The sequence below is a fragment of the Euwallacea fornicatus genome, chromosome 28 (assembly GCF_040115645.1).
Source record: "Euwallacea fornicatus isolate EFF26 chromosome 28, ASM4011564v1, whole genome shotgun sequence".
Classification (NCBI taxonomy): Eukaryota; Metazoa; Arthropoda; class Insecta; order Coleoptera; family Curculionidae; genus Euwallacea; species Euwallacea fornicatus.
In genome coordinates, this window is record NC_089568.1 from 1,101,584 (window position 1) to 1,111,358 (window position 9,775).

Below are 9,775 nucleotides of genomic sequence, written 5' to 3' on the forward strand. Positions count from 1 at the left end.
AATTTCAATCTCTTTATCAGGATTTCACAAGTATCAAAAGGAAACAAGTCCGAATCTGGAATTTCGATTCGTTTATGAGCAATGGGAACACTGCAAGTATGTCGGAGGAACGAGTCTCATGTCATGTTATTGACAGTGTCAACCTATTGAATTTTGCATCTGCAACCTTGACATTTCGTTTTGTAACCGTCTATTAGATCCATTTCAATTTTAGATCATTTTTCTTGTTTTAATTCTATTTTCAATCGGATTGTGGACATTTTATTCTATCTAGAGTATTCCATTAATGCTGCGATTTTTTTCCAGCCAAAATAGTATTACATGATGCGGTAAGTAGTTAATATTTTTGTTTTTGTTTTTTTCCCAAAAAAATATAACCTAAAAGTTTTTTTAACATTACAATAACCACTTATCAGTTATGACATTCTCCCTTTTTCTTATTAAGCCCGCCTTTATCATACTATTTTTTAAAATATTTTCTCCTTGATAAAAACTTATTTGTGAGTTACACTATTTACACAACCTTTATTGAGGCTCGAATGCATGTTCTTTGTGGTAAATCAATTATACTATCCAGGCTACCTCGTCGCAATCTAATATTATAAACCCCCCTACATGTAGAGAAGCAATAATTTAAATCATTTATCAAGGAATGAAAAGCTTAAAATATGTGCTATTATATAAAGATTACAAGGAGAAGTGACATCATTCACTGCTTTTAAATTTACCTACTTTTAAAATATCAAGATTTCAGATCAATTTAAGTAGGTTTGTCACAGCTTAGATTTAGATTTACATACTTAGTATAAGGTGCCAATTGCATTATCAAATATACTGTGATCTATTGACTTCAATTTTTTAACACTTTTCAAGGTGGAACTTTAAACATATTAATTAAATTTTGAAACCTAATATCTCTTGGATCCAGTTCAATTTTGGTCAGTTTTGAAAAGGAAAACGTGAATGACACTTAAGTATTTATCTATAGAATAGTTGCATATATCTGATATACTCATCAATTAAAACCAATACTGAAAAAAATATATATTGAAATCTCAAAAGACCTTTTTCTGATTGTTATAATATGTGTTAACGGAAGTATGTTTCATGACTAGAACTGTTTCTGTCCCTTGATATTAAAGATTATGAAGTAAATTAATTTTAAAATCTTCAACAAAGCAAGATTTTATAAATCAAAGATCACTGTTTATCTTGCATTGAAAAGTTAATATTGTTCACAATATATGGAAAAACTGATCTTGGTATAGTTTTTATGATATTTTTGAACAATCCCTGCATCTGTGAAACCAAGATGGGAATTACTTTTCTGTCATAGTTAACTTTGATTTTTCTTTAAAAATAAAAAAGGTTAAATACCCATAGAATCAGAAAAATGAAAGTAAAAACTTCTTATGAAATCTATGTTATATCTGTTTATTTATTTACTTTATCCTTTGTAATTTAAGGATTTTGACCAAATCTTTGACAGTATTATTGGGAGTATCAGCATTTGGCTGTACAAGCTATATGCTGTATCTCCTTTTAAAGAAAAACAATGAAGATGACTTGCTGGATGATTACATTCGAACCTCCAAGTACAAGACCGTAGAAATAACAATCCCCAAAGATGCTGTTAGAAGTCTTATTGGTCGAAATGGCAGCAATATTAAATTAATACAAGTATGTATTTTTTTTGAAATTGAGAAGAGTAGAAGTCATCCATAATCTTATTCTAGGAGCAATCAAACACTCGAATAAATTTCAAAGATCAACTTGGAAAACATGAAAAAATTTGTGTAATAAGGGGCTCAGTTGACTCTTGCAACATTGCCTATAACCTCATTCAAGAATTCATTAACAATCAACCTGTACTAGAGCTTGAATACATTTGGGTGCCCCCAGCTTGTATTAAAAGAATTATTGGAAGAGGGGGCGAGAAAATCAATGAAATTCAAAGTCTTTCAGGGGCCAAATTGATTGTGGTGCATTCAAAAATTACCATCAAGGGTATATTATTAAATAATTAGAATATTGGTAATGCAATAATGCATATTTCTGGAACATTTATTAGGTAGTAGAGAACAGATTAATGTGGCTCGATCATTAATAGACGCCGTAGTAGAGGAGTCTCAGCAGAGTTGGCAGCTAATTGATGAAAGTCTGTCAAAAAGGGAACCTAGATTGCCACCAAAATCTCCAGATGTTGTTAAGAAAATTGAAACTCCAAAATATGAACAAATATCAACTATTTCAGGTAAGAAGCTTTGCTTCATTGTTAGTTTTTTTTGTATCATAGGAAAATATAAATTTTCTCTTATTTCCTTGCTTATTTAATGCTTAAGTTAGAATCTTACTAAAAGTTAACATTGCCTGTTGTTGTGTTTAATGTCTATAAACAACTGGATAAAAATATAAATACATTTATATATAACATTTTTTTTTGTTAAATAATGCCTTTATTTTTGTTTTTTTGTAGGACAGCAAGATAACCAATTTGAAGTATATGTATCAGCAATTGAAAATCCATCTAAATTCTGGGTCCAAATAGTTGGCCCCAAAGCCACTGAACTGGATTGTTTAGTTGTTGAAATGACTGATTATTATAAGAAGTGTGAAAATAGAAATAATCATACTTTATTTGAGGTCAATGCTGGTGATTTGGTTGCAGCAATGTTTCAGTATGATGAAAAATGGTAAGTTGAAATTGGTTTAGATCATTATTAATTGAGAAATATACATAAAATGTTCAAATAAAATAAGGAAAGGTACAGATAGATAATAAACTAAACACGTTTTGAATTATCTGAGTCAGCAGAGAAACAGTTATATCGCAATTCTTGAGCTTATGTATTTATAAATATTTCCAAGTATACATCTTATTTTGATTTTAGGTATAGAGCAGAAGTTTTAGAAATTAGTAAGAAATCAAATCAGACTGTGGCAAAGGTTTACTACGTTGATTACGGCGATACGGACAGTTTGGTTTGTACAGATTTGTATGAATTACGTACTGATTTCCTTCGGTTGCATTTCCAAGCTATCGAATGTTTCTTAGCAAGAATAGGTAAGGGTCGAAACTACGGTCGTTGTTTCGAGGGTCAATCTTTATTAGAAAACAGAAATCATAATTAAACACAATTAAGAACGCCTTGCTATTGAGTGCTGCTTAATTAGTACCTCTATGAGTTTTAAGTAAAATGTATTTTGTCATTCATGTAGATTGAATAATATTGAAACAAGCAAGATATGCAAATGCAGAGCATCTCAGACCTTATTGTATATGACAGTAATTATCTCAAAAATTTATAAGATAGATATATATTAAAAAGGGGGGGGGGGGGGGTACTAACAAATTTTATTTAATATTTTATGTATTTTTAACAGATCCCATTGAAAATTCCTGGTCAGAAGAAGCTATTGATAAATTTGAAGATTTGGCTGAAGTAGCTCAGTGGAAAAAATTGTCGGCAAGAATTAAGGGATACTCTATGAAAGAAAAGACGAGGGCGAAACGAGAAGGGTCGCCTGTACCAGGTAGTCAAACTCTTTAACAACTGTTTATCTTTGAAAGTATTTAAAACTTTTATTTTACCTTTGGTTATACAGGAATCGACTTATATAACGTAACAAGTGAACAAGACTTAGACATAGCTGAAGAATTAGTGAAAGCAGGTGTTGCAGTTTTCAAAAGAGGCTCTGATTTGAAATTGTGCAGTCGAACAACCAGTACGAGTAATATTAGCGTGGCATCGAGCACTTAGAATAATATTTGAAACCGTATGTGAGTATAATAGGACACGAGAGCAGTTACGTGGCTTTTCGCGCACTAGTGGATTAAATCTAGAGTTAAATAACAATTCGAGGCAGTGTGAAGATACTATAAAATAAAATTTAAAAGTAATAATCGATTTTACCGAAAAAACTGGCTCTGACGTGTCGATAAGTGTGATGAGTGAGTTAAATAATATAAGGATGTAAAAATAATAATAGTACAACATAACATATGATGTAGCACTAAAGTTAATTTAACTTGAATAACAAGTTCAAATCTGTATTACTATAGAATTGGTTCATCAGGATTGACGTTTAGCTTCATGGAATCGAAACGTGGTATCTCAATCTTTGTACATATGACACGTTAACGACGATGCCATATTTACATCCGAATATGTTTTTGAAAAAGTACTTCTTTAATGTTAGTAACTCAGTTAAGTTAGTGAGCTTATTTAACCTTTCTGGATTTCCATATTCGTGTATATGCTGCGTGCTAAAGTTACAGAGGTAAGTACCCACTTGACGCTTTCAATTGCAAATGAGCAATTTCTTATATCATTTTATTTATTTCTCCAAGTATTGTACTCTTCTGTCAAATAATATAGTAAATATTTGTTGAGATTGTGAATTAATTTCTAAAGTGTATGCATTATGTAATAGTTATTATGCTATAAAGTCAGTTAAACTTTCTGATATTATCCTTTTAGAACGTTATTATTATTTTGTAGTTCCAGTACTGAAAATATTCTTCGCAAATCTTACAAATCGGTTGAGAAGACGTTAATTAGGTGATTTAAGTTTTTTTTTTTAATAAAGCTTAGTTATGAAAGAATTTTTTTATTAATTTATATTTGAACGGATCAGCATAAAATTTGGGCTTCCTGCGGATAAATAGTTCACCATAATGTGTACAATTTGTGTAAATTAATTTTGTTTTCAATTTTTACACAAACGCAGCGTTCATCCGATTCCTTGCGTTGTGTCGTAGATTACAGTATATAGAAGACCCAGATATCGGGGATACTTAGTCTACTTTTGGTCCAACTGAATGAGTCTCTCTTTCAGTTGGATGTCCTGTGAGGCACGAAGCAGATGAATAAAAGATTTTCCATTGTTCGTTTGATATTGTCACAACAAATCGTGTAACGCGTAACAGTTAATTTTAGCTCAAGGTGGCCGTTTCAGTTAATTTTAAAGGATTTATATTTCTTCGGTAATAAATGCTTTACGTGATTTCGATGTTATATAATCGATGAACTGTAAAAATAACTAATCCGAATAACTTGCATGTGTACAAACATAGTTGCGGCTTCTCGTAAGAGAATTTCATTTGAGATTAGTATGTAAATAACCGCAAATTAGTCCAGACTTATTTAAAAACAGTAATTAATCAGTCTGATATTTATTAACGAATACCGAATTTTTCACAAACTAAATAAGAAAACAGCGAATAATAAGTTTGTCCGACGGCATTGCAACTACACCTCCCTTAAAACATACGTATATAAGCAAATTAAACAACAGTAACCCTACGGAGAAAGCCAGTTTTTAGTTTTTATATTTTCACTAAGTTTAATAGTTTTTATTTATAATAATAATTACATTATCGCGCGAGATATTCATTCTGCACTTGCGTTTTTCTGATATTACCTTTACGTTATTATTTAACAAATACAATAATATAACCTAAGCAGACATGAGATTGACGTATTTATGTATATAAAAAAATTACAAGAAATAGTCCGGAGTTCGACGAGTCACATGAGGTTCGCCGCGTCGTGGGGCTGGATCAAATTGTAAGCTAAAAATCAACAATGAATACACATGGAAAGAGAGCTAATTGAATAACTTACAAAGAGTATTTAAGGGCATCATCAAGTTCCATTATAGCCGCTTGATTGCCACACCTATAACAGTAATTGGGAGCGCTGAATATTGTCACGACGTTCCTGTCATGACACCAGTTGTAACCTTCCATTACCAACTGATGCGCTCTGAAAACAAAGATTATAAATACCACAGTGAAAATGACTAGAAAAGAAATACCTGGAAACTAATGTTAATCCATTAGAGTGATTGAAAGTCTCTGAAATGTCCTGGCCAAACGTGTAACCTGCACCTCTAGGACTGATTCCCCACCCGCCACGATCGTCAGGGTCGGACCATAGTAAATCACACATTGGACCTTCATGGGGAACCTACAAAAAATCAATATTTACATACTTCTCATACTATAATTTAAGAATCCATTACGAAATGACACATAGGGTAACCCAAATTGTAATTGCGACAATTTAATCGCGTATTTTACATTGAAAAATAATATTAATTGGATATATAAATTGCATTTCAATTAACATGTTCCATCAGCTAATTTAATACATGTTGTACTAGAATGAAATGCTATATCCTTGTTTACTAATCCTTCATTTAAGAAAGAACATACTTTCTTTAGACTTGTTTTTAAAGCGCTTCTTAAATATTTGGTTCACTGAGTGTTTGAATTTTGTAGACGCAGATGTTTTCGTGGATTGGTATATTTAATAAATTTAATAATTCATGAGTCGTATTAAGCTGGACATCTACAAAAAGAAATCCTTGCGATAACCGTTATTCAAGGGATCGAGGAGCATGACAAAAATTGTAAGGCAGAAACACTTAATGATTAACTGGGCATTTCTCTGAAAATAAACATTCATTCTTTCTCAACGGTTATAAACAGTTGGTTAACAGTATTCTCTACGCATGAACCTCGTCCTTCACCTCTTATCCCTTGGTAACGAGCCTGAATTTTACAACTACCCTATTACTAAGAAAGGTCCTTATAAAGCATCCTAAATTTAAATGTATTAATTTGGATTCTACTGTTGCATCACATCAACTATAATGACTAATTCTAATTGATAACCAATATGATAGTATTTAATCAGTTATTTGAGAGCATAAGAGCGTAACTAACTTTTACGTGTTTCTAGGTATTGTTTGAAAAGATAACATTATCAATGGATAAGATTATAAAGCCTGAATCCACATTAATTTAGGTTCAACCAGGCGTAATAAATTTATATTGGAGCTTGAATATTATAAATACTTTTCTATTATATCCATACTACTCTAATACACTCCAATATATTCCAAAATAAACCAATTTCGATAGAAATATTGACCTCGAAAAGATAAAATTAGTCCCTATCTTGACTGCACTCAATAAACCTTAATTAATAATGCACACCAGACCTACACTTCCTAATAACCTTGAATCTAAAAAGCAATTTGCATTTCATCATCTTAATTTTGAAATATTTGAGTAGTATTTTAAAAGGTTAAGCAAAGAAAATCAACAAATAATGTAAACTATGAATTTTTCTTTTTTATAACTTGCTTAATATAAGAAATCATAATAGAACAGATGATCTCAATAAAACATACTCCATGATAAAATTAATAAGAAATTTGGCAAATTTGTGAATACAGACAGCCAACTCTTACCTCCTGAAGGCGATCTAAAGCTCTGATGTGGTCCAAGGTGTCAATGCTAGGACTCAATCCTCCATGCAGGCAAAAAATTTGACTATCAACTAAAGCAGTCAGAGGCAGGTAATCAAACAGATCGGTGAAGTACTTCCACACATTGGCGTTGCCGTATTTCCTCAAACATTCATCGTAAAAACCATACACTTGTGTAATTTGTCTGGACTCGTGGTTGCCTCGGAGGATGGTGATTCTTTCCTTATAACGCACTTTCAGTGCTACTAAAAGGGTAACAGTCTCAACAGAATAATAACCACGGTCCACGTAGTCGCCCATAAAGAGGTAATTTGTATCGGGGCTCCGTCCTCCTATTCGGAACAGTTCCATTAGATCATGGAACTGACCATGTACGTCTCCACAAACCGTTACTGGACATTTAACTTCTTGCACGTTAGATTCTTTTGACAGGATTTCTTTTGCCTGGAAAAATCACATTTAATATTACAATTTAATTTGCAAATGTAAGAAGTGTTTACTTGAAAATGTGATAAAAATAATAGCATGCTTAAAATGGCATTCTGTAAGGTTTGAAAGATTAGCCCTTTCAATGTTTGTTCTCACAAACCTGCAATTTAGGCTCAGGTGTCCAATCATGACTTAATCTAGGTACAGCAATACCCAACCCTCATATATTTAGGCATTCATATTAAAACATCACCATCAAAATTGCTTTCTGTGATATCAAATTTCTTATGAGTACCAGCAATACATAGACTGGCAGTAATTTAACTGGTTATTGAATGAAGAAACCTTTCTAGTTAGGGTAAAAATACTTGTTTTTGAAGGTCAAAGCATAAAAAACTTTCCAGAGTGATGTTTTTAGAATTACCACTCTCATGTGCAAAATCCCTAATAGTTACTTACCTCTAGGGAGCTGAAAGAAAATTATACCTGTGACAAGTGCTTGACTTTATCAGATCAAAAGTGTAATTCTTCTTTCTGCCCTTGATAGATATAACCCTTTTCGTACAAATTATGAATAATGTTACATTTAGTTATTTTTTAATAGCTATTGAAGAAAAAGTAAGAGAGTTATTTCTAGTGTTAATTTTACTCTACTATTGTTGCCCTGAATAAAGATTAGATACATCCTTTTGAGAAATAGGACCAAATCGGTTGTAACTCAGCAAGATTGGGTATTGTAAGCAATTTATGAATCTGTCATTTATGGTGATATTAATTATAAATTGCTTGCAAAAAGAAACATTTAAACCAAATTTTTGTTGGAAAGTGAAGCATTACAAATCTTCTTAAAAGTTCTTCTAAGATGAGGTTAGACAATCTACCTGTAGCTATATTAAGTATAGACACCTATATCAAAAAAATATATATATAATTTGAATATTTAGATTATGTTTTATTACCTGTGATGGAGTACTAAAATCGTTTGATATCAAATAGTTACATTTCATAGAAAATTTTAATCCCAAAATCCAATAATCTAAGATTTATAAAGCAAGTTATTTTGAAAAAGAATTGTATTGCTGCTTAGTGCATAAAATAAGTATGCAACATGAGAGGTTAACTTGAAATGCAGCTCTCTACATAAACATATCAAATGCAAATAAGAGGTTACCTAGGAGTTGATTTGGCAAAACCAGGAACTGAGTCAGGAAGATCTAAATTAAACTTACATGACAATATGCCAAGTTATATAAAGATAAATTCCTGAAAGAACTTATTTACACTATTTTCTATTAAGTAGGTATGTAGAAATTTAGATAATTATTATTGGAAATTATCACTCACCTAAACAGGTGAAATTTAAATGGTTGAGAGGTCAATAGGTACAGGACACTACTATGACCCTCAGTTTGACTCTATCTTACAAAATTTAACACGTTATAAAATAACATAAAATAACTCTATAATTAGAGGAAACTTACCTTGTCACATAGCGTTTTCACTTGATTTTCCGTTAATTGCTTGCAATCGTTTAATTGTTCAATCCATTGGTCCAGCTCCTTACACGACGCCTTGTCATCAACTGCCATCGCTACCAATTCCTTTGATGCAAAAAATAATATATTACTTTCTGAGCTAACCCTTAACAATAATTTAATGTAATAAATACTATATTTAACGTTAAATGAACACTATTTTATGAATTTTCGGAGGACACAACACCAACACAATAGTGCAAAATGGCGATGCTTCATGGATTTTTGACTAATCCTTCCCGAAAAATCGCGCATGCCCCAGCCCTTTAAAATAAGGCGGCTTATTTAAAATGGATAAACTTGTAAAGTGTAATCGGCGGCAAGAAAATTTTTAACACATTTACTGGATTAATGAACTATAAATTACCTTATCCGTCATTAACAAGTTTTTTTCGACATCATTTACATTCTTGGATGCGATAGATTTAATTTTTTTTCTCATTTTGAATACTTTTTTTTTAATTGAAAGTAAGTAGGAGAACGGGAAACGTCAGCGCAAGCGTCAGATGTTGACAGCTTTTCAATGATGA

At 31.6% G+C, this 9,775-nt stretch overlaps 2 protein-coding genes across 2 annotated transcripts; one reads left to right on the forward strand and one right to left on the reverse strand.

The window, feature by feature from the left end:
• Positions 1-170: 170 nt before the first annotated feature.
• LOC136347355 (tudor and KH domain-containing protein homolog) lies at positions 171-4,606 on the forward strand. Its single transcript, XM_066297272.1, has 8 exons — positions 171-329; positions 1,467-1,680; positions 1,737-2,007; positions 2,072-2,254; positions 2,477-2,693; positions 2,892-3,064; positions 3,385-3,534; positions 3,607-4,606. The coding sequence occupies exons 1-8, from the start codon at positions 322-324 to the stop codon at positions 3,759-3,761; spliced, it is 1,371 nt and encodes a 456-aa protein (XP_066153369.1). The 5' UTR covers positions 171-321; the 3' UTR covers positions 3,762-4,606.
• A 554-nt stretch (positions 4,607-5,160) lies between these two features.
• Positions 5,161-9,476, reverse strand: mts (protein phosphatase 2 catalytic subunit mts). The gene is made up of 5 exons (XM_066297283.1): positions 9,192-9,476; positions 7,264-7,725; positions 5,821-5,972; positions 5,628-5,768; positions 5,161-5,575 (listed from the first exon to the last, which is right to left on the reverse strand). The coding sequence occupies exons 1-5, from the start codon at positions 9,297-9,299 to the stop codon at positions 5,503-5,505; spliced, it is 936 nt and encodes a 311-aa protein (XP_066153380.1). The 5' UTR covers positions 9,300-9,476; the 3' UTR covers positions 5,161-5,502.
• Between the last annotated feature and the right edge of the window lie 299 nt (positions 9,477-9,775).